General features: G+C 37.7%; 1 protein-coding gene across 4 annotated transcripts in view; it reads left to right on the top strand.

Moving 5' to 3' along the window:
- The window catches only part of ARHGAP24 (Rho GTPase activating protein 24), a 534495-nt gene that overhangs the window by 478484 nt on the left and 31614 nt on the right, over positions 1 to 24397 (top strand). For all 4 annotated transcript variants that reach the window (XM_045998038.1, XM_045998040.1, XM_045998041.1 and 1 more), the window contains one exon: positions 690 to 897. In XM_045998038.1, coding sequence (XP_045853994.1) covers positions 690 to 897 — 208 coding nt within the window. The remainder of the gene's footprint in view (positions 1 to 689; positions 898 to 24397) is intronic.

The raw sequence follows: 24397 nt of genomic DNA, 5'->3' as shown, positions 1-24397 counted from the left end.
TTTTGGTATAGGCACTACTTCATGAGTCAGATTTTTCCCTTTCAAATAAAGTAATATAATAATATAATATGTAAATAATTTATTTAAATAAATAATATAAAATAAATATTTCATAAAAGATGAAATATTACAGCCTGAAATATTTCATGCAGATGAAGATTCTGGGTATTTTTACCTGGTTTTATCACCTTGATTACAATCATGGTGTTATCGCTTGTTTGAAAACAAAAGGTGAACAGAGAAATGAGCAACAGTTACACTAAATGATAATCGGACAAAAAGTTCAAGTGTAGCAAAAAGTAGAATTTGACTATTCTCTGCAGAATATTTCTTCCATACAATCCCATTCCCAAGCGGGAGAAAAAGAAAACCCAAAACTAAACTTTTATTCATTACCGTGTTTCTTAAATCAAGGTGGCTATCTCCAACCTCACGTGTCTATTTGGTGTGGGGCTAAATATATGGAATATTAGGGGGGAAGGGCAGCATAAGACAAAGCCTTTTCCTTCAAAGAATTGTGTAGTGTGGATTTGATTCTGTAGAAATGTGAAGTCCCCATTGTAAAATGCTTGCCAGCCTTTTCATATTTGTTTTTCCTTTATATTGAGTTTTTTGTTGTTGTTGTTTTTAAGTAACCAGTTGGGGTGATAGAAATTCCTCAAATTCACTGTGCTCCTTTGTTTCTCCAGGCATTTTTGGACAGAAGCTGGAGGACACTGTCCGTTATGAGAAGAGATATGGGAATCGTCTGGCCCCAATGTTGGTGGAGCAGTGTGTGGACTTTATCCGACAAAGGGGGCTGAAAGAAGAGGGTCTCTTCCGGCTGCCAGGCCAGGCTAACCTCGTTAAGGAGCTCCAGGATGCCTTTGACTGTGGAGAGAAGCCATCATTTGACAGGTAGAGTTCAAGATCTCACTAATCATTCTTTCCTGAGAAATCCAAATTGAACAGAAAGAATGTAGTGAGCTGAGACGATAGAACCTTAATTGATGTTATAATGGTTTTAGAATACAGATTATATAGCCACACACAAGGGTGGATTATTTTTACTAATTTAGAGTCAAAAATTTAACACTTGAGATGTCTTTCTCCTCGATACTTTTTGTTCCTCTTAAAACATGATCGTTTATTCATTTGCTTTGGTCCTAATTTAACACCGTGTTAACCTTTTGCATCAGAAAAGTGAACTTTTAGATTAGGAGTCTTCTGTTCAGTGTTTTTTTTCCTAATCCTTTCAGCTAAGAGATAGTAAAAGTATTAATAAGCAGAGATTGGGATTTGGGCAATGGAATTAGAATAACTCTTTTTAATAATAATAATTATAAAAGCATTGTATTTTTAAATATATAGTTTTGCCTTCATCTAGAGTAGATTTACAAGGGAATAAGCAGTATAGCATGATGAAATTCAGGGAATAATGGAAGTTCCAGGAAAGAGCATATAAACATCCATAATTCCACTAATTAAGAGTTAAATACTTATAGCAATATTTTGTAAGTTACCTCCTTCTCTTCACTTTTTTAATTAGTAGAAAATAATACTTTTTAGTCTAATATTATCAATTCAGCATAATGTAGCAGGTATTTTTCATACTAATATTTGAAATACAATATTACAATATATTTTAACTGAATATTTAATGATGGGCAACCTCCATAAGCATGATTTTCATATCTAATATTTCACTCTGTAAGTATATAGTTTCATAACTGTTTCAACAGTTGGGACATTTATGTCATCACATTTATCACTACTATAAATAATGTTGTAGAGAATATCCATTTACATAAATATTTTCTATTTTTGGATTTTTTCCTTGGGAGAGATTCTCAGTATTGGTGTTGTGGATAAGAATTGTCTTGTTCTTGAAAATTGAAAATTGCATACTAAGTATTATTTCTCTTTGAAAACATAGAATTAGTACATGGATAGACACAGATCTATGGAACAGACAAACAAGAAGACACTTGAATATGTGCTACAAGACAAAGGACGCATTTTTGGGAATATGGGCTTTTGCTGATAATCCAAGAAATACACATTAAATCATTTAATGTCCTCCCAGTAGTCACATTAACAAAATCTTGAGCAATGGCAATATTCAATGCTGGGCAAGGTATGTTAAGGTAGGCACCCTAGTGGTTAGAGTGCAAATGATTATGATCTTTCTAAAGAAATTTAGTAATATATTTCAAGACTATTTTAGCAGCAAATTCTCATTCTAGAAAAAATCAGATCTGTGGAAAACAACTGAAATGCAAAGTTGCTTATTACAATCTTTATGAAGTAAAAAATGAACACCAGTCTATTATCTCTAGCAGTGGAGTATGGTTAATTAAATAATAGTGCATTAATATAATAAAATGTTATGCAATTATTAAAATTTTGGTAAAGTAATAAATGGAAAAGTAAGATGATCAATTAATTGATTAAAATCCTGTTTACAAAAGGTATTACAGACAGTTTATAGGCATTCATAATTTATCTCTGAAAGATAAAAATTAAATGTGGAAGCAAAGAAATGAATTCAAAACCAAGGTTGGAGAGCAAATTTCAAAAATACAGCTATCTTGGGGCTCCTGGGTGGCGCAGTGGGTTAAAGCCTCTGCCTTTGGCTCAGGTCATGATCCCAGGGTCCTGGGGTAGAGCCCTGAGTCCGTCCAGCTCTCTGTTCAGCAGGGAGCCTGCTTCCCTTCCTCTCTCTCTGCCTGCCTCTCTGCCTACTTGTGATCTCTGTCAAATAAATAAATACAATCTTTAAAAAAAGAAATACAGCTTTCCTTGGACAGGGGAGCCCCACATCTTATTCCATACTTTGAAAAAGAAAACCTAAACAGTTGTTGTAAATTCAGGCCTATTCACAGGATATACACAATGGTTTATCTAAAAGAAAAGTAATTTTTGATTTTTTAAAATTCTTTCCATTTCCAAAATTAAAAGAAATTTGTCAGTGGGATCCTCATAATAAAATATCATATAATGGGGGCGCCTGGGTGGCTCAGTGGATTAAGCCGCTGCCTTCGGCTCAGGTCATGATCTCAGGGTCCTGGGATCGAACCCTGCATCGGGCTCTCTGCTCCGCAGGGAGCCTGCTTCCTCCTCTCTCTCTGCCTGCCTCTCTGCCTACTTGTGATCTCTCTCTCTCTCTGTCAAATAAATAAATAAAATCTTTAAAAAAAAAATATCATATAATGGGATAAACAATACCTTCTACAATGAACTTCATGTGACATCGATATGTTCCAATGGCTTTTTTCTTATAGATAGCCTATTCTATATGCAGATGACATTATAGAAAAGTATATGTATTAAAAATTATTTTGCTATAGGCATCTACGATTTGGTTCTTATAACAAGAATCTCACTAATACGAGAGAAGGGAGGGATATTTTATAAGTTTTAAGATCCTGTAAGAAAAGATATGTCCTGTAAGCAATTATCTCCAAATCATGTTCTTAATAACTGAGCTGACAGGGGCGCCTGGGTGGCTCAGTGGATTAAGCCGCTGCCTTCAGCTCAGGTCATGATCTCAGGGTCCTGGGATCGAGTCCCACATCGGGCTCCCTGCTCAGCAGTGAGCCTGCTTCCCTTCCTCTCTCTCTGCCTGCCTCTCTTGTGATTTCTCTCTGTCAAATAAATAAATAAAATCTTTAAAAAAAAAAAAACTGAGCTGACAATGAAATTGTGTGCAATCTTTATAGAAAATATCATTTTACTTATAAAAAAGTATTTATTTTCTTTTATATGAAGTACATTAGTGCATAAAGACTGAAGAAAATGTTAACAAAAGATAAACATTGATTTTGTGGAATAGTGAGTGTTTTTTTTAATATTGTGATTCCAATAAACATCCATAACTTTTATTAATCAGAAATTTAATCTGACAGATCTTTTAATTACCTGATCGTTTCATGCTGCATAAAAATCTCCTTACCTTTTAATTTCTAAAGAGTAGTTACAGAAGATACCTGTCAACTAGAAAACCTATAGAAAAGAGTTGGAGAGTATTTAAATGTTAGCACAATATGGTAAAGCTGCTAGCATCCTGTGAAGAAAAGGAGAGCGTCCTTCTTTGCTCAGTCATTCAGTGTTTCAGGTTTCTACACCTGTGTAATAAAGCATGCCAGAAATTTGTGACTTAAGTAATAACAACCGGTTATTGCTTATGGTTCTGCAGTTTGTGCAGGAGTTGGCCAGGATGGGCTACTTTCTCCTGCACATAAAGTTGATTCATGAGATTAGTTAGGTCTAAAGAATCCAGGATGGTTTTATTCAGATGTCCTGAACCTTGTCCGAGATGGCAGACATGGCTGGAGGCCACTTGGACCTTGTTTGTCTTGCTCTCCTCCTTCCCTTCCCCTCCTCCCACATGTCCTCCCCCCATCTGCCGCCCCTTCCCTCCCTCTCTGCCCCCACTCCTGCCTCTCTATGAATCTAACATCTAATATAGCTGCTCTGCACATGGCCTTTATCTCTAGCAGATTAGTCAGCCTCAGCGACATGATATCTCAGGGTTCCAAGAAAATGAAAATGGCAGTTTGTAAGCCTCACAAGTCCTAGGTCCAGAGGACAGTGTGACTTCCCGTGCAGTCTGTTGGTCAAAGCAAGTCACAAGACAGGCCAGCCCACATTTATGGATAAGGGAAATAAACTCTGCCCCTTGTTGGAAAGAGGGCAAACACTTAAAGAGGAGGAAGATTTGTGAGTGGCTATTTTTAGAGAAAATCACCACAGCTGTAAAGTCTTGAAATCAAGTTGAGTAAATCCCTTCACTTTGTTCCATCTCAAAATTGTTTTGCCTGTTCTAGGTCATTTACTTCTCCAGTTTAAAAAAAAAAAAAATTAGCAGATGCTTGTCAATTTGTACCAAAAAGTCTGTGAGGATTTTGACTGAAATTTCATGGACTCCAGAAATCAATTGGGAGAAAACTGACATCTTAGAAATATGAAAGCTTCTAATCAGTGAACATGGCCCATCTCCCCGTTTCATTAGGATTTTCTACATTTCAGCAACATTCGTATTTTTCAATGTTCAGATCTTGCTCCATTTTGTTAAATTTATCCTTAACTATTACTATTTACAGGTGCTCCTGTAAATAGTATTGTTTTTAATAGCTAATTTTCTAATTGCTCTCTGCGCAATTATCCGAATACAGTTAATTTTTTTTTATATCTAGATCTTTGGTCCTACAGACTTGGCAAGTTCATTTATTAGTACGAACAAGACTTCTGTAGTTCCCTTAGGGTTAGGATAATCTAACCTTGTTGATTGTACACAGCGTGAGTTTTGTTTCTTCCTTTTCAATATATAAGCCTCTTATTTGTTTTTCTTGCCTGTTGGTACTTGTCTACCATAGTAGTGAGTGGACATACTTCTCTTGTAGGTAGAGGGAGGTTTTCAGTCTTTCACTGGCTACGTGTGATGGTGTATAGGTTTTCTGTAGATGACCTTTATGAGGTTAGAAAATGTCCTTTTATTTCTAGTTTGCCAACGTTCTCAATAATGAATGAGAATTGAATTTTATAGAATTCCTTTCTCTCTTCATTTATTGCAGAAATTATCTGATCCTTCCCTTTTGTGATGTTAATGTCCTGAATTACATTATTCTATTTTCAAATGTCAAACCAACTTTATGTTGCTAGGATAAGCCATATTTGCGTGTGATGCATTACTCTTTTTATATCTTGCTGTATCTGACTTACAAATAATTTGGGAAGGATTTGGGGACCTATCTTCATCAAGGGTATTGACCTGTAGATTTCTTACAGTATCTTCAACTAGTTTCGTTATCAGAGAAATTCTGGCCCCCCTATTAGTTGTCCCCTCTACCTCTATTTTTCTGAAAAGGTAGGTGTATTTTGTATCATTTCCCTCCATAAATCCTTGGTAAAATTTACCAGTGATTTCTTCTAATCCTGAAGTTATCTTCATGGGGAAGTTTTTAGAAATGGCTTTGCTAATTCTTCTTGGGTCAGTTTTGTTAATTTGTCTCTTTTATGACATTTTCCTGTTCCATATAACTTTTCAAATTTATTATCACAAAGTTGTTTATAATATTCTTTTTTTGGTAATGTCTATAGATTCTTTAGTGAAGTCCTCTCCTTTACTTTTGATATTACAAAAGTAATTATATTGCATAATTTTTTTAAAGATTTTATTTATTTATTTGACAGAGATCTCAAGTAGGCAGAGAGGCAGGCAGAGAGAGAGGGGGAAGCAGGCTTCCCGCTGAGTAGAGAGCCGGATGCCGGACTCCATCTCAGGACACTGGGATCATGACCTGAGCAGAAGGCAGACGCTTAACCCACTGAGCCACCCAGGTGCCCCACATCATTTTTTCTTAATCAGTCTATTTATGTGTTATCAATTTCATTATACCTTAAAAAGAACCAGTTTTAGCGCCATTGATTTTCTCTCCTTTAAGAATTTCTTTCTTACACTGTTAATCTGATGGTGGTTCTTTCCCTGGTAGTTATTGTGGGTTTATCCCCTTAGAGTGTTGCCCTCTGCTGGCTCATGTTGGTATTTAGATGAAGACTCAAGAAGACGTATATGTAGATTTCAAGAAGTCATTTTGTACAAAGTGTCCTCCTCTCTCGTGGTCTGCATCAAAATGCTAGCTGCTTCAACCTCTCCAACCTGTAATCTCTGTCTCCTTGGCTGAGTGAGACTGCTGTTCTCTCTTTAGGGTTCCCGTCCCTGTCCCAGGCTCAGGCCCATGATAATGCGCAAGGCTGGAATCATCGTAAGATTTACCTTATTGGATTCCATACTCTCGAGGGTCACATTTTTGCACTACTGTCCAATATCTTAAAAAAACTTGTTTCAGATAGTTAACTAGTTTTCTCATTTTTAATAGCTGATATGATACCTGTTACTCTGCAAAGATTGTGACTGGATTTTCATCCATAATTCTGAACTCCTGCTGGACACGTGCTCTCAGGGACCCTCTTCTAGGTGGTGGGAAGGTGGGAAATGTGCCTAGGTTAGGGCTTGATTCTTTAATCTTTGACTCTTCTCTACTCTTTGATCTTCTCTGGAACCCTGGTTTTGCTCCATAAGACTTCTACACCCCCCCCACCCCCCAAGAAATGGTTCACTTTTTTAGGAATAGTTTCTCAGCCACTTCCTGCGCATAGAAAGTTGGGATCTCAAAACTTCTTTTTTTCATTTTGAACTGGTACCACCCCTTTTATCCCAAGCTGCCAGGTCTTTTAAAACCTCGGAAGTATCAAATTGTAATCCTCTTGCTGAAACAAAAGTCACACCCATAAATCCCTATGTATCAGGTCCTGCCTTATGGGGTCTATGAATCAGCATTTTATGGAATAATCTTAAGATTCTTTCTAAATATTTTTGTATTGCTGAGAGAATCTGTGAGGTGCTACCTTCAGTCTTTCAGAGGTTTTAATGAGTCTCCGACCACCATCTGGTCTTGACCTTCAGGTACTGTTTTACCGGCAGTCCTCTGAATTTTATCTTTGCCCTGGGGCCATTTCTTACTTTGAGAAAATTTCACCAGCTGGAGACACTGTCCCGGGACCACTATAGTTTCTCTAACTTCTTCAGAGCTGAGCAGTTTCTAATTAGCTTCATTAGGAACATTTTCTGCATTCTGAGTTATGGTAACTGATAGCCTTGCAAATTTTTCCATCATGGTTTAATAAGCTCTGCAGGCTCATCTTTCTCTAGATTCTAATGCAATTTTCTTGTTGCTTTTCCAGTTCTGATAGTCTCCTCACGACTGTCCAACACTGCCGGGAAAAAGCCAGTGCTCTACATTAGAGTTTCTTTGCGGCTGCCCCCAATCTATGGTTCCAGGGACTGTTTCAGGGAGCTCTTGCTGCATAGCAAACCAGTCCAACGGTTTGGGTTTAAAACCAAGAGCAGGGTCACCTGGGTGGCTCAGCGGGTTGAGGCCTCTGCCTTTGGCTCAGGTCATGATCCCAGGGTCCTGGGATCGAGTCCCGCATGGGGCGCTCTGCTCAGCCGGGAGCCTGTTTCCCTCTCTCTTTCTGCCTGCCTCTCTGCCTACTTGTGATCTGTCTCTCTGTCAAATAAATAAATAAAATCTTTAAAAAATAAATAAATAAATAAATAAATAAAACCAAGAGCAACTGTTTCAGATTCTGCATTTGCGCAGTGCTTGGCAAAGACATGGTATCAGTTGCCATGATCTAATGTAGCTGCCGTAGCCAAGAGAGCTACCTTCCAAACCTGGTGCTGACGCTTAGCCCGCTGAAATGGCTAATGGTGGGCTGAGTCACTCTCTCTCTGCAGTCTTGTGTCTTACAGGGCTTTTCTCTTTAACCAGTTACTAGAATTTTTTACACAGTATCTTGGGACTGAAAGACAGTAAGCGTGGAAGCCTTAAGGCCTGTGAAGGGTTAGGCCCAGAACTGGTACAAAGTCAAATCCACTGCATACTATTGGTCCAAAGTAAATTGTAAGGGCAGTTCAGATGAAAAGAGATTAAAAATTGGTTCTACCGCTTGGTAGAAGGAGTGACATGAATGTATAGAGTGAGGGAAATTACTGACAGTCACCTTTGGAGACAGTCCATCTCATTCATTCACTCAACAGATAATATTGGAGTGTTTAGTATATCTTAGACACTTACTGTTCTACGTGAAAAAGACAAAGTCAGTTCTCTTCTGAGTTTGCGTTACTAGTGGTGGGCAAATAAACAATGAATAGTCAATATGTAAATAATTTCGAAGAGTGTTAAGGATGACATGCTAATATGTTAAGTGAGTGAAATGGTGAAAACACACATCTCCTCCCTGAGGATTAAACTTTTAGGTTTAGCTTGAATGATAGGGAGAAGCTTGCCATAGCTAAGATATGGTATAGGTCCATTGTAGGTAGAATATTGAGTACAAAGGCCTTGAGACAGACATGGCTTAGCCTATTTGAAGACCATAAAGAAGGACATTGTAGCTGGAATACATGAGTGATGAGCAGTCTTGGGAGATACGTGGAAGAGATGAATCTTGTTAGCCCAGTAGATTACGATAAGGACTTCCGTTTTCCTTCTAAGGGACGTGTAAATCTATTGAAATATTTTTGAAACAAGTAAATGGAATACCTTTTTTTAACCTGTTAAAAAATGGTCACTCTGTAAAGGAAAACTAGTATTTTCTATTATTCTACCCACGGAATATTTCTGATGCCAAATGTGTAGGTTTTCCACAGCAATCAGTTCTCGAATTATTGGTCAACACCCACTGGGTGTCCTACAGTTTTATTAAATTCTGGTACTAACTGCCCAGAGTTAGTGCAGATCCCACAGGTTAAGGGCTCAGTTTCACAAAACTGCCCACCATCACCACCGCAACCTCCCCTTCCCCCACCCCCTCCCCCCATCCCCACCCCCTTCCCCTCTCCTCCTCCTTCCCCTCCCCCCCAGGCCCGCCACAATTGCAGAAACCAGTCTTTAAGTCCCAGGTTGTCACATACCACTGGCCAACCAGTTACAAACAGGAGACTCCTTGAGCTTCGCAATTTGCTAGAAGAGCTCACACAACTCCAGAAAACAGCTTACTTACTAGATCACCAGTTTATTATAAAAGGATACGACTCAGAAGAGCCAAGTGGAATAGTGGCATAGGGCAGGTATGGGGAAGGGGGTGGGGCTTCCAGGATTTCACCGGGCATGTCCCTCTCAGCAAGAGGATGTGTTCACTAACCCAGAAGCTTTTGGAACCCCTTCAATTTGGAATTTTTTATGGAGGCTTCATTGTGCAGCCATGACTGATTAAATCTTTGGCCATTGGTGACTAAATGGAATCTCCAGTGCCCTCTTCTCTCCCAGAAGATTGAGGCGTAAAGATGAAAGTTCAACACCTTCGTCACATGGTTCCTCCCTTTGACAACCACCTCCTCGCATCCTAGGGGCTTCCCAAAGGTCACCTCATTAACATAAACTCAGGTGTGGTTGAAAGGGGTTTATTCTGATTAGTGAATTCTTTTCTTTCACCTTTGTCACTAGAACTATTTCCGGACCTGGGGTAAAAACCAAATACCATAACAAAAGATGTTTCTCTTACTTTTATCATTTATAGAATTACGAGAGTTTTTAGAACTGCCCTCCAGAAGCCAGGATAAACCAAATCAAACCCAAACAAAACCCCCCAAATTTATTTCTTATTATATCACAATATCATATTCTGGCAATCTAAATGTCCTTGTTTTGATAAATAAATTGTCAAACCTGTGTCCCTCTGTCATAAGGAGGTACATCTGTGAATTACTGGATTCCACAGCTGATTGAAAAAAAAAAAAAAAGATTTCCAGATCCTGAACAGGGAAATAAAAAGAAGAGAGTCACGTATTTATGGCAAGATGTGATTGTAAACTACCCTGGTATAAATAATCCATAATTATAAATAATCCATAATTTCCCAAGAGTTAACTATTTTCAGAACATGTAGAGTGTTCTGCCCCATCTGCTTTTTAATTAATTGTCAGAGTTTGAAATTCCTCATGGCAAAGTCCTAGCTAGCTCGGGTTTCAGTTTTCAGGATGTGAAATCAAACTGCTTTGGAACATTTGCTAGTTTGAGTTAGTTTCACCAGTGTTCACCATCAAAATGATTTTTAAAAGAGTGTAAGTTTAAAAATATAGACTGTGTATAATGTTTTCAATAGCTATTAGGATGTAAAATTATTGGGTCCATGGTCAAAGGAGTGAGACTGAAACAAAGCGAAGGTCAAGCAAAGCTTTATTTCGCGCTAAGCATCGAGAATCAAACTGACTGGCCAGGGCCGTCTCTTGCAAGAGGTGACCTCTCTCTTCTTTACAGATTAGCTTTTAAGGGCAAAGTCCATGTGGTTGGGCCTGGCCACACACAGGTGGCCAATGAGATTGTAACACAGAGAAAGCTACACAGTCCTGCTAGGTCACACATAAGTGACCAATTGAATTACAATTTACCCTATAGTAGATATTTGAACTAGCCTATCACCTTGGTCAGAATTGGTACCCAAAGGGCAGGGCCCATACTCCTTGGTAGCTAGGAGACAGTATGTGCCCCTACCCATTGGCCACCTGGCCTGACCCAGCCTTGTATTTGGGCTTTGGTACCTGGGACTGCTTTCCCGGACTTGTTTTTAAGTAAGTTCCCTGAAGGGTGGTGTGGTGGGGGGGTGGGGAGGGCAGGGTCAGGATGGAGCTGCTCTGGCTAAATAGGCCCTTACAAAATGAAGGACAGAAATTTTCCGTTATGAAGTATGAGAAAAAGTGAGAAGTATATTCCCCTGTGTACCCTCATAGTGCTTCTATCTCACAAAGAATCAAGATGTAGCTTTCAGCTCCATACATGTTAAAATATACAAAGAAATTTGCACAGGAATTCTGCAAAAATAATCTCTAATTTTAATATTAAGACCTAATGTTATTGAAGCTCCAATACTATGCCGTAAAATTTGATTTTTAAAGCAAACTTTCTTAATAACTTTAAAAAAGTTTAACAGTATAAGGTGTTATTAAAATTTAATTAAAATATTATTAAAATCATATTTTAAATTATAACATTTTGTATACAATTTAGAATATAGAACATAAGAAGGGGGCATGTATATTTCTTTTTTTTTTAATATTTTATTTATTTATTTGACAGAGAGAGATCACAAGTAGATAGAGAGGCAGGCAGAGAGAGAGAGAGAGGGAAGCAGGCTCGCTGCTGAGCAGAGAGCCCGATGCAGGACTCGATCCCAGGACCCTGAGATCATGACCTGAGCCAAAGGCAGCGGCTTAACCCACTGAGCCACCCAGGCGCCCCGGGGGCATGTATATTTCAAAAGTAAACAAGCCAGGGAGCTCTTGCTATATATAATGTATAAATAAGTAGATGTGTAGGAACTTAAACACACAGATGCATCTAAATACAGATAGGTATATATACAAAGTATTGGAATCACACAATTTTTATATCTTGCCTTTTCTTGTTAACATTGTATCAGGAACAACTTCCATGTCACTAAGTGGTTTTCACAAACATGGTTTCAAGGACTATGTAGTAAGTCATCATTGGTCTGTGCTTTTGAAGCTAGGGATCCATTTGGAAGATATCATATCATATTGAATGAGAAGAAGTATGTTGCCCTATGGAGAAAAAAAATTGAGAAAAAGAAATTTAGAGCATACATTATTTAAATTGAGAGAGGTTTCAGGCACATGGACCAGCTTTTATTAAACAATGCACTTTCTATTCTTCAGTTACCTCATGCAATTTTCCAGTTCTGAGGTTCAAGTTTAAGACTTTTATGTATGCATGACTTTTTGTTCCTAGAGTTAGATGACATATTCCCACAGACTCCTTGACCAAAGTGAATTTTGTGAGAAAGGACATTTTCATTGGCAGAAAGAATTTTTATTCTATCAGTTGATGTCAAATGTCAAAAAACAGCAGACCTCTAAGTTCCTAACCATTCTTTTCTTTATTATTTCTGTTCAGAAATGAAAACAAATTAAAATATAACATTTTATATTAAATTTCCCCACTTTGAGGGGATAAAAATGAAACACAAAATGTGTAAAATCAGATTAGAAGCGGAATGTTCTTTCATTTCCAGAACTCTCCAGGTGGCCTCAGCTGTTAAAAAAGATACATTTTGCAATTGCTGGGAAGACAGGATAAGAATGTCCATGTGGGTGTCACCATCAGAGCATTAATTGTTCAGCGACAAAAAAACTAAACAAAACAACAACAACAACAAAAACTATGTGCTTATAACACACGTGTTTAAAAGAGCAAGGACAGAAGACTGTAGAAGCCAATGATTTTACACATTTTGTCCAAAATCCTCTAAATGCTGTCCCTGGTACCCAGACACCTTCCCACATACTTTGTTCATTTTGTCCTTACCCTCTTTCTTTTCTTTTACCATCTTGCTCATTTTTTATTTGTTTTGGTGACTGATTTAGGATCGCTAAACAAACTGCAATTCTATAGAGATAAATTTTTTTTAAAAGGTCTAAAACTTAGAAGATAGAAAAGCCAGACATATTTTAATTTTTATCTTCTGAGTAGCAATATAGCTTTGAGTATTTCTGACCTAAGTTATAAAAAGTAGACTTGAAGTGGGGGGCACTATAGACACTATAGACAGTAGAGCTTCTCAAATATTAGTTTGCATAGGGATGACCCAGAGAGGTGGCTCTAGGTTCAGAAGCTTACACCCCACCAACTCTCACCGAGATTTTAAAAGGTTGGAGGATGCATCAGAATTTGAATTTCAAACAAATTCCCAAGTAATTCTTTTTTTTTTTTCAAAGATTTTATTTATTTATTTGACAGACAGAGGTCACAAGTAGGCAGAGAGGCAGACAGAGAGAGAGAGGAGGAAGCAGGCTCCCCACGGAGCAGAGAACCCCATGCGGGGCTCGATCCCAGGACCCTGGGATCATGACCTGAGCTGAAGGCAGAGGCTTTAACCCACTGAGCTGCCCAGGCGCCCCAGATTCCCAAGTAATTCTTATATGCGTAGTTCTCTAATCATAAATTGGAAAATACTAGCCAGACCGTAGGGTACAGGAATATGGGGTAAGAATAAATGCTCCTTAGAAGTGATAGTTTTTTTATATATGAAATGAGAGAAAAAAAATCAACCTCATGGCCTTATTGGAAGCAACACATTAGTTCTGACTCAGCTGAGCTGGTCTTAAGCTACTGTGAAAGAGAATTTATTTTCTGGGCTGTATTGTCAATGTGTAAAATGTATTCTTTCCTACCTGCTGAAATGGGCCTGAAATTTTTAGAACAATCTAAAAAGAACTTCCCTGCACCTTTATGCTGTGATCCAGGTGAAAAATCAAGCACTGGGGAGTTCAGTAGCAAACCATACAGTTACAGAGCCTTTGTACCGTAGTGTGAATAAAGGATCTACGGTAGGATTTGATGGAGGAAAGCAAAGAAAGCAAGTGGTAGCTTAAGGGCATGTGGATAGGTGAAGAGCTGGAAAAGCAAAGACCTGACTCCCAGGAGTTTGCCCAAGGCAAGCCCTGAATGTGTAGGTGGTAAACTGGTTACCTTGTTTTCCGCACCCTAAGTGATTCTCTGAAGCCACAGAGGAGCCAGCCCTCTGATGACCCGAACAGCTGTTTAACTGTGGTGATGTCTAACATTCCTAGTTTTGATGCAGTTCTTCAATACTCTGAAGGCGTGACCAGATTTGATAAGCATAGCCTTCCAGTCCATCCCAAACTTCTGTCATTCCCATAGTACCATCACGATTTTAGCCATCTCCATGGAACACCTGTACCAGCTTGAATATTTCCCTTTAAATTTATTCACTGTTTTATCAGTTTTGTTGTAAAGGAATTTGATATCATTATTGTTAGTTGAAAACCAGCACATGCACCATAAATCACAATGCAGTGACAACAAGATGTGTTATTAAATGCCAGCTGAATACAGCTGCTTTCTGAAGATTGGCCCTAAGGCCTTCTGTGTACTTGATGAAAACGGAGATTGGCAAGTGATGGTACTGCCTCAACACTTCTCTCATTTCCAACTGGTACTTCCTACTTGAGATCATCAGAAGAGGTGAAAGAATCAGAAGAGGACTAAGGTTCCTGTTGTGTGATTTGATATCCCTTAGTGTTGCGTTTGTGTGCTTGGAGTAGCCCACACTTCACAACACTCTTCAGCAACACGGACAGGCCCCCTTCCCTGAACACGTGGCATCTTACCTAATTTGAAAAATGAGTGTAACTCACTAGGGGTCCCTGAAACCTCTTTGTAAACATACCAGGATCTGAAAAGTTAATGAGCTTTAAAGAGAAATATTTTTATGTGGAAAATATTCGCATGAATGGATATTTACTAAATATTTTATGTAGTACAGGTTGTTAGCTAGAAATCTGTCATGTTTCATGGTGCTTACTCTCTTGATGATATATCAAAAAGCCTGTACATTGGAAAGAAAGAACATGAGCTTTCCTTTGCTTTCAATTTATCTTTTTTTTTTTTAGTTTTCTTTTTCTTTTTTGAAAATTTTATTTAAATTCAAGTTATTTAACATATAATGTATTATCAGTTTCAGGAGTATTATCTAGTGATCGATCACTTACATACAACGCCTAGTGCTCATAACAGCAAGTGTCCTCCTTAATGCCCATCCCCCACCCACCTCCCCTCCAGCAATCCTCACTTTGTTCTGGGTGGATAAGAGTCTCATGGTTTGCTTCCCTTTCTGTTTTTATCTTATTTTATTTTTCCTTCCCTTCTCCTATAATCATCTGTTTTGTTTCTTAAATTCCACATATGAGTGAAATCATATGTATTTGTCTTTCTCTGACTGACTTATTTCACTTAATGTAATACACTATAGTTCTATCCACATCATTGCAAATGGCAAAATTTCATTCTTTTTGATGGCTGCATAGTATTTGTGTGTGTGTGTGTGTGTGTGTGTGTGTGTGTGTACATATCATCTTACATCTTTTTTTATTTTTATCTTTTGAAATTTATTTATTTGAGAGCAAGAACATGAGCAGGAGTGGAGGGCAGAGAGAGAGGGAAAAGCAGACTCACCACTGAGCAGGGAGCCCAACATGAGGTTCCATCCCAGGACCCTAAGACCATGACCTGAGCCAAAGGCAGACACTTAACAGACTGAGTCACCCAGGTGTTCCTGTACCACATCTTCTTTATCCATTCATCTGTTGCTGGACATCCATATTTTGGCTATTGTGAACATTGCTGCTATAAACGTTATAGTGTATGTGCCACTTTGAATCACTATGTTTGTATCCTTTGGATAAATGCCTTTTAGTGCAATTTTGGGTCATAGTATAGCTCTGTTTCTTAACTTTTTGAGGAACCTCCATACTGTTTTCCAGAGTGGCTGTACCAGCTTGCATTCCCACCAAAAGTGTGAGAGGTTTCACCATATGCTGTATCCTTACCAGCTTCTATTGTTTCCCGACTTGTTCATTTTAGCCATTCTGACCAGTGTGAGGTCAATTTATCTTTGAATAAATTTGGAGCTCACTTCCACGGAAACCTGACTGAGTTATGAATAAAAATAGTTAATTAGCAAGAAGTTTCACCATATTTGGCATATCAGTCTGTGTTTGTATACTTATTTGCCAGGAGGCAGTGTAAGAATAAGAGTTCAGGCAGGCCCACCATTTATAATCTAAGTTAACAACCTACAACTGTTTACTTCACTTCTTTTTTTTTTTTTTTAAAGATTTTATTTATTTATTTGACAGAGAGAGAGATCACAAGTAGGCAGAGAGGCAGGCAGAGAGAGAGGAGGAAGCAGGCTCCCTGCGGAGCAGAGAGCCCAATGCGGGGCTCCATCCCAGGACCCTGAGATCATGACCTGAGCCGAAGGCAGCGGCTTAATCCACTGAGCCACCCAGGTGCCCCTGTATATTTCACTTCTTAAAACCCCTAGTTTCCTCATGTTAAAAAATGAAAATCGTAATTAACCCACAGGGTTGTTATATTAATGCACTTAAAAAATAAAACAAAATACATGTTAACTATGCTGGAATTAAAATAAAAAACTTGATTAAAAAAACCCCAACTAACTAACTAAATATATAAATAAACCAAAATGGAACAAAAACACCAAAAGAAATGATATAATGAAATAAGATACTTAACACATTTATTGCCATTGTCATAGGTATTATGACCTTGATGATAATGACGATTCTAACATTTTATATGATACGGAAAAGTAATAGGCTTGAACCTATGCTTGAACCTAAGCTCTTCAGTGTTTTTAATCTAGGATATCTTCATGCCTGTTTTGAAATCTCCATGGCAATTCCTACTAAAAGAAGTAAGACGCCCGCAGGGTTTTATATTCTGAAAGTGGGTGCTTGTTTGTATCTTGGAAGTCAGTTTGCAAATATTCTTGCATGCATTTGGTGAAAGTGCATTCCTTAAAAGCGTGTGTTTTCTGAAATAAATTTACTGAGTCGTATTTTACATATCATGTGATTCACTCATTGCAATGGTGGAATGCAATGATTTTTGACAAATTTACCAAGTTATGCAGCCATTACTACCTATTGGTTTGGAACATTTTCATCACCCATTTACTGTTATTTCCAGTAGCCCTCATTTCCCAGGCAACCACTAATCTACTTTCTGTCTCTATAGAGTTTCCCTTTTCTGGATGTGGAATTACTCAATTTTGGGCCACTTGCATCCAGCTTCTTTTGCTTAGTGTAATGTTCTTAAGATTCATCCATGTTATACATATATCAGTAGTTTGTTGCTTTTTGTTGATGAATAGAATTTCATACTGAGGACATACTACGTTTTGTTTATCCATCTATCTATTGGTAGATATTTCTGTTGTTTCCATTGTTTGGCTTTTACCAGTAATGTTGCCATGAGCATGCATGCACAATTTTTTGCATGGACATAGACTTTCACCTCCTGGGTATATGCCTCAAAGTAGAATTGTCATATCTATGTTTAACACTTGGGGAACCGGCAAACTGTTTTCCAGAGTGGCTGCACCATTTCATATTTCTATCAGCAATGGATGAATGTGCCATTTTTTTTTAAAGATTTTGTTTATTTATTTGATAGAGATTGCAACTAGTCAGAGAGGCAGGCAGGGAGAGAGAGGAGGAAGCAGGCTCCCTGCTGAGCAGAGAGCCGGATGTGGGGCTCGATCCCAGGACCCTGGGATCACGACCTGAGCTGAAGGCAGAGGCTTTAACACACTGAGCCACCCAGGCGCCCCTGAATGTGCCATTTTTAAAATTCTAACCGTTTCAGTGAGTGTGCAATGGCATCATGGTTTTAATTTGCATTTCCCTAATGACTACTGATGTGTATCTTTTTATGTGTTTATGAACCACTTACATGTGCCCCTTAGAAGTCATATGGTTTTAAAATGTTTGATTCCTCTGATTATCTGGATAATTTGTTATTATAAGGAAATGGTTGAAAACTGCTGAAGAATCAAAAATAATGTTCTGGAAGTTTCTATTTAGGATCACAATAAATTAACTGTGATCCCACAGGAGCATGTATCTTCATACCCATGAGGATATCACTGTGGATATTCATTTAAAACTCTCTATTCATAAAATAGAATTCTACACTTATATAGAATATGAGCTTAAGAAAGTGGGGAATTTTATGAATCTTGATCACCTTTTTTATCCCTAGCACCTAGAAAAATGTCTGACACAGCATAGGCTCACAATAAACCTATGTTGAATAAAAGGGTATAAGGAATATATTTTGAATATATTTATTGAATGAAAGGATGCCAGTATTTTTGATATCTCAGTAAGTACAGAATTCATGTGCTTATTTTCATAGCCTTCAGTTTAAGAAGCCTGAAACCTGTCATGTTTCAAGACAACTTCTAAAATTCTGTCAGGATATCATTTTTGTCAACTGACGCAAAATGCCTGCCTGTGTCAGTACAGAGTCATAATCTTATGGATGGGTTTGTAATTTCCCAAGAGCCACAGCTCTAAATTAAGCTCAGTACCTCTGTTTGTTTTGTACTCGGAAATGCTCTCGTGAAGATGAGTGCAGCCCACTCCCAAAGTGAACTAGGTTTTGATTTATAACAAAACGATGAAACAAAACCAAAAACCCCTTACTACTTCTCAATAAAATTTTCTCTTTCTTCCTGCCTATGCTGACTTTTCTTAAAAATGGTTCAAGTGGAAAACAGCACTAATAGAATAAATTTCTGTATATGTGGGAGCAAAGCATCCTTTCCAATAAGAAGCATGACAGATTTTAGTATGAGACACCCAATAAGTATACAGCTGGATTTTTTTAAAAGCTTTTTGTCCTTTCCCTCAATATATATATCCACAAAAATAACTGGGATGGTGTCATTTAGCCTATAGTTTGAGAATGCTTTTGTGTTAAAACAAAAGACTGCTGGGACACCTGGGTGGCTCAGTCATTAAGCGTCTGCCTTCAGTTCAGATCGTGATCCCGGGATCCTGGAATCAAGTTCCGCATTGGGCCCCCTGCTGGGCGGGGAGCCTGCTTCTCCCATTCCTACTCCCCCTGCTTGTATTTTCTCTCTCTCTCTCCGCCAAATAAATAAGTAAAGTCTTAAAAAAAAAAAAAAAAACTGTTGAAGTGTTCAGAGAAGGAATGAGTTTTGCATGGACTTGGCTGGTTTTGGTGTTGATATGTAGAATCACCTGGAAATATCAGCAAATCTTTTTAAGTTCCTTTTAACACCATTAGAGATTCAGCAAGGCTTCTATTTCCTTTTCTCCTCTATAAGACACAAAGGTTTTGTTTTCTACCTTACTGACTTTACTGGAAAAAAATAAGGTTTCTGGAAAAGAATGTTTCATTGTTCACTGTTTATCCCAGAGTCAGGTAATCAAAATTCTCCAAACATGTGGTTGTTATGGAAGAAAATGGGCAATGTGCAGTAAAGTCAGTGTTGGGACACATTAATAAGAATATATATATAATATGGATATAATATATATAAAGAACATTTTGATTGCTATTTAGTTTTTGTTAGCTAGAAAATTATTATGATATTTGGTTCCATTTTATTTTAAAATAGAAAGATCAAAGTATGTATGTATGTTTTAAATGCTATTAAGAACACTTAAAAATACATTTTTTAGCACAAATATACCCCCTTAGCACCAGAACCTCAACAATGCTTCTCTGGGAAATCCTTGGTTTTCCCTTGGTTGCATAATCTGAAATCTCTAGGAAAAAAAAATAAATTGTTGACTGTATCACGATGATCACATTTTTTTGTTTCTCCTGAAATTCCATCTGCAGAGTTTAGTAAAGGGAAAAACATGTAAGCAAACAATATAAAATTGTCAAGTAACTAAACGCAGCTGTAACTTTTTAATTGTAGCTAAGCCAAATTCATTAACTGTTTGTCAAGATTTTGAGGACCATATGAAACTGAAATTATAACCCATAGCCCTTCAAGTCCTCAGTACAGTTGAAGAAAGGGCTATGTGATAAAGTCTCAGGTATATACATTCACTAATGTAAAGACATGGAAACTGCTAGAGCCATGTAAACTCTCTGTGAAAGAATGCCTTCAGGGTCTGTATATTAGGAGGCAAATGTTAGAAAAAATAGCATATCCCATTTAAGCAAGAACTGAAAGCTTCCCACTTATAAAATCTAATTAGATAATTACATAATCATAGTATACTTAGATGATATAAAGTATTGTGTCTAGTTATTTTTATTGATGAGCCATTCCTAGAGGAAATGTGAGGTGAGCAAGGGATGTCTTACCCCACCTCCCTCAAACCATAGTCACATAATCCATTGAATAGTGCTATTTGCTTAGTATAATTTTAAATTTTCTGTAAATGGATTTTCTTATATCTCTCACTGTGAATAGTCTCTTTATACCCACCTAAAAATGGGTAACTTAGGTCAACAATGATCTTCTAATCTTTTTCGTCAGTCTTACATTTTTAGACACTTATTTTACACTTTGTGAGTTTAGGAAATTATGTTCCATTGAATAGCCAGGGAAAATGCTAACGGGTAGCTATTACTTCGGCATAACTCCCAACCTAGATTAAGAATGCTCATGTTGGGGCAGCTGGGAGGGTCAGTCGATTAGGTGTCTGCCTTTGGCTGACATTTGTCCCCTCCATCTGTCCCCAGATGGAGGCCCACATCAGGCTCCATGCTTGGCAGAGCGTCTTCCTCTCCCTCTGCCCTTCACCCCGCTTGTGCTCTTTCTTTCTCTCTCTCTCTCAAATAAATAAAATCTTAAAAAAAAATAAAGAATGCTCGTGTTTAATAAAAACCCTGAGCAAACTCTCTTCTTCATCCTTGGGCAAGTTTAGATACTCTGTAGAACCTCAAAGGCTTGAACTTTCTCCTAAAACAGCTATAAATTAATGCAATGAGGATCTGGCACTGGTTAGCGAGAACAAAGTGTCCAACATGTACAGTCAATCAAGAAGTGTCTTAGTTTTCTTCATACCCGACTGGATATTTTTTTTTAATTCTACAAAGAATTAAATATATATTTATTTATATATAGATAAATATATATATATATATATATATATATATAGATATATAGATATATATATATAGATATATATATATAGATAAATATATATAGAATAAAATATATATTTATATGTATTCAATATGTATGTGTATGTGTGTATATGTGGTGTGTGTATGTGTAGGATGTAGAGATACCCACACACGTAAAATACAATCTCTGTGGTTGGTAAACAGGCTATCTCTAATCCCTAATCTCTGTTATTGGTGACTTTCAAATCATTCCTGAGGTCTATCCTTTTTCTAAGCAATTATATGCATCATTGATACTGAGTAGGATCTCAGTTTAATAAGAAAATCTTTGTGACTTCATCTTTAATTTCTATAGAAAAAATTTGATGACTTGGCTCTTAAGACTTTGGATAATATTAATGTCATTTATAGTATGACTGTATCATATGCATTTGAATATTGCTTCTAAGGTAAATTTGTATATAACATTGATACTTAGGTCCCAAATCACCAGAGTTGGAGGGACATACTAACAAATATTAATAGCCATGTTGATTAATTAGTAACCAACAACACTTATGTTGTTTTAAAATTATTTATTTTTGTGGCTCTATAATTGACATATAACATTGTGTAAGTTTAAGGTACGCAATGTGTCGGTCCCGTACATTTATGTATTGCAGTATGATTACACCATAGTGTTAGCCAACACCCCCCATCAGGTCACATAATTATAATTTCTTTTTTTGTGCTGAGAGCTTCAAGATCTAGGCTTTTAGCACCTTGGAGGTTTATAAAATAGCATCTTTGACTATATTCAGTATGCTGTACATTGGATTTCCAGAACTTATCTACTGCCTGAAACTTAAGGTTTTAGTCTTTTGTTTTTGTTGTTGGAAGTGAATGCATATGTCTGTACAAGGTAGCCTGTTAAAAAAGTTATACTGCTATAATACCGCTTTAAGGAAACTTTTGTGAATATTCTACATCAAGCCTTACAAATGTCTCAGTCCCACTAGACTTTCCTTTCCAGTGAAAGCGTCTTGGTACTATAATGGAAAAAGACTGTATTTTTATTCTTTAATATAAGAATTTAATTTACTTAGACATCTTAGCTATTTATAAAGTGAATTGATGCTCTCTAGCTCAAACTAACTAAATGATGACAACTCTAATGAGTGATGTATAAAGTAAGTATATATGTTTGTTATGTGTATTTATCTATATATGCTTATACATTTTCCCTTTGCATTCAAACACAGTATTCAAAAGCTACATAGCAAGGCACTTTACTTGTCCTTTATATTTATTTGTAATTAATCATTACCACCTATATGTTTATGTTCAGGGGACTGGGTATAGGAAGACAGGCTTGCAACAGAAAAACCAGCTGGCATTATGTTACATTAATGGAGATGAGTGATATGAACTTGAACTTGAGCAATGTCACTGAGACTACTGAAGAGGGAATTGATTCATGAGGTTTTACATCAGAATATATAGGATTCAGTCATGAGTATCTTATAAACTTTCCGGGGGATTCCAATGGGTAGCTCAGTCTGAGAATCACTAACCACTGTTAGATTACGGTGTCGGGGAAAGCAAAATTTAGTCTGACTTATAGGTTTCGTGTTTATTTGTATGAATGGTGCTGCCATCCATGGTTGAGAAGATGGCAAAGAAGGAATAATTTTATTGCAAGGGTTTTTTTGTTGTTCTCCAGCTTTGTTTATATGTAGTTCAAAGTATGTATGGAACATCTACAAATTCATTGGAAAGGTCTGTTGTGAAGGGGTGTGTTTTGTAGTTATTATAGAAAAGTGAAAGCTGAGCTCAGAGAGCATGCATAGATTCCAGGAAAATGGCACTTAGAAGCCAGCGGAGGAAGAAAAACTGGGGAGCTGCCTGGTTAAGGAATGATGGCCAAGTAAGGAGGAGGAGAGTGAGGTGGCCAACAATGACAACAGAAATAACAGTAATAATAGTAATGAAATGAGAAACACCTATGGGAAATACTCATCAAAAATAACAAATGGACAAATATCCATGATTTTTTTTTTCCAGTTTGGGAGTGTAGCTACTTTCTCTTTGAAGGGTCTGTTATTTGGACTCACCAAATTCAAGTTGCTCAAAAGAAGCTCTTTCTACAGCGAAACTACAGAGTATCTTATCTGTTACTTTGTGTATCTTATACGCATGTCAGTGTGGGGGGCCACACACGTGTGTGTGTGCGTGCATTCATGTGCTGATGTGTATGGTGTGCTGGTTGTATATCAAACTATCAGATATTCTTTTTACGTGTTTAGCTAGCACTGTGAGGGAAGCATCTGTGCCCACATACATCTATACATATAAGTAATTCCACGAGTAGGAAAGGAAAGGTCAATGTGACAATTTCATTTAAGTATAACAGTATCTCTTGGCCAACGTTACTCCCACCTGTCTTCTCTCAGGGAATGCTGGACAGATGAGTGTATAACTAGTAGAGTCCCTTGGGTGATAGAGTGGCCAGATTGAATTTTGTGACCTTGTGAGCATTCCGCATCAGAATTGCCTCCTTTCCTTGGAGGTTTTCTACCTCAAATGCATGTTCCATATGGGTGTTTCTCAACCATGGCAGCACATAGGAATCATCTGAGTAGCTTTTTGAAAGTCTCCCTGCCCCACCAGTTACATCAGAATATATAGGACCCAGGCACCAGTATTTTGAAAGACTTTCCATGCGACTCTAGGGTGCAACCAAAGTTGTTGACTTTATTCTCTTATCACATCAATCACAGTATTTCCATAAATCCACATTATCTGCAAGTGCATTTCTAACTTTCTGCTAACGTTTCCTTACCTAGTACCTTCGCAGTACAATTAATGGTTTTATGGGTATGCTCAGGAGATGTGGATTTTGGATTAGCTACCTCAGGCTGCCATGATGAAATTTCTTTTCTCGTGGCTCTGATGCTGGAAGTCTGAGATCAGGGTGCAAGCTCAGTCAGATTCTGATACGGGCTCTCGTTTTGGCTTATAGACAACTGTCTTCTCCCCCTGGGCTCACATGGCCTTTTCTTTTCACATGTGTAAGGGACCAAGGGGCTGGTGAGCAAGCTCGCTGGTGTCTTTTCTTCTAAGGGTAGCCATCTCATCAAACCAGGGTCCTATTCTCATGATCTCTTCTAACCCCAATTATCTCCCAAAGTTTCCACCTCCAAATACCATCACACCAGAGGTTAGGGCTTCAGCCTAACCTCTGAGGGAGGGGGCACAGCTCAGTCCACAGTGGAGATCATCGTTCAGCTCTCTGCCATCATTACTTTTAAGCCAGGAATCTTGTTTAAATTAGTGGGACAAACACTAACTCAGTGTAGTCCAGACAGGTTAAAGTGTCTTCTTGTTGTTGTATATAATTCAGTGGT

The sequence above is a fragment of the Meles meles genome, chromosome 2, assembly GCF_922984935.1.
Source record: "Meles meles chromosome 2, mMelMel3.1 paternal haplotype, whole genome shotgun sequence".
Lineage (NCBI taxonomy): Eukaryota > Metazoa > Chordata > Mammalia > Carnivora > Mustelidae > Meles > Meles meles.
Note: the sequence above shows the minus strand (reverse complement) of the source record. Positions and strands in the feature narration are given on the sequence as shown.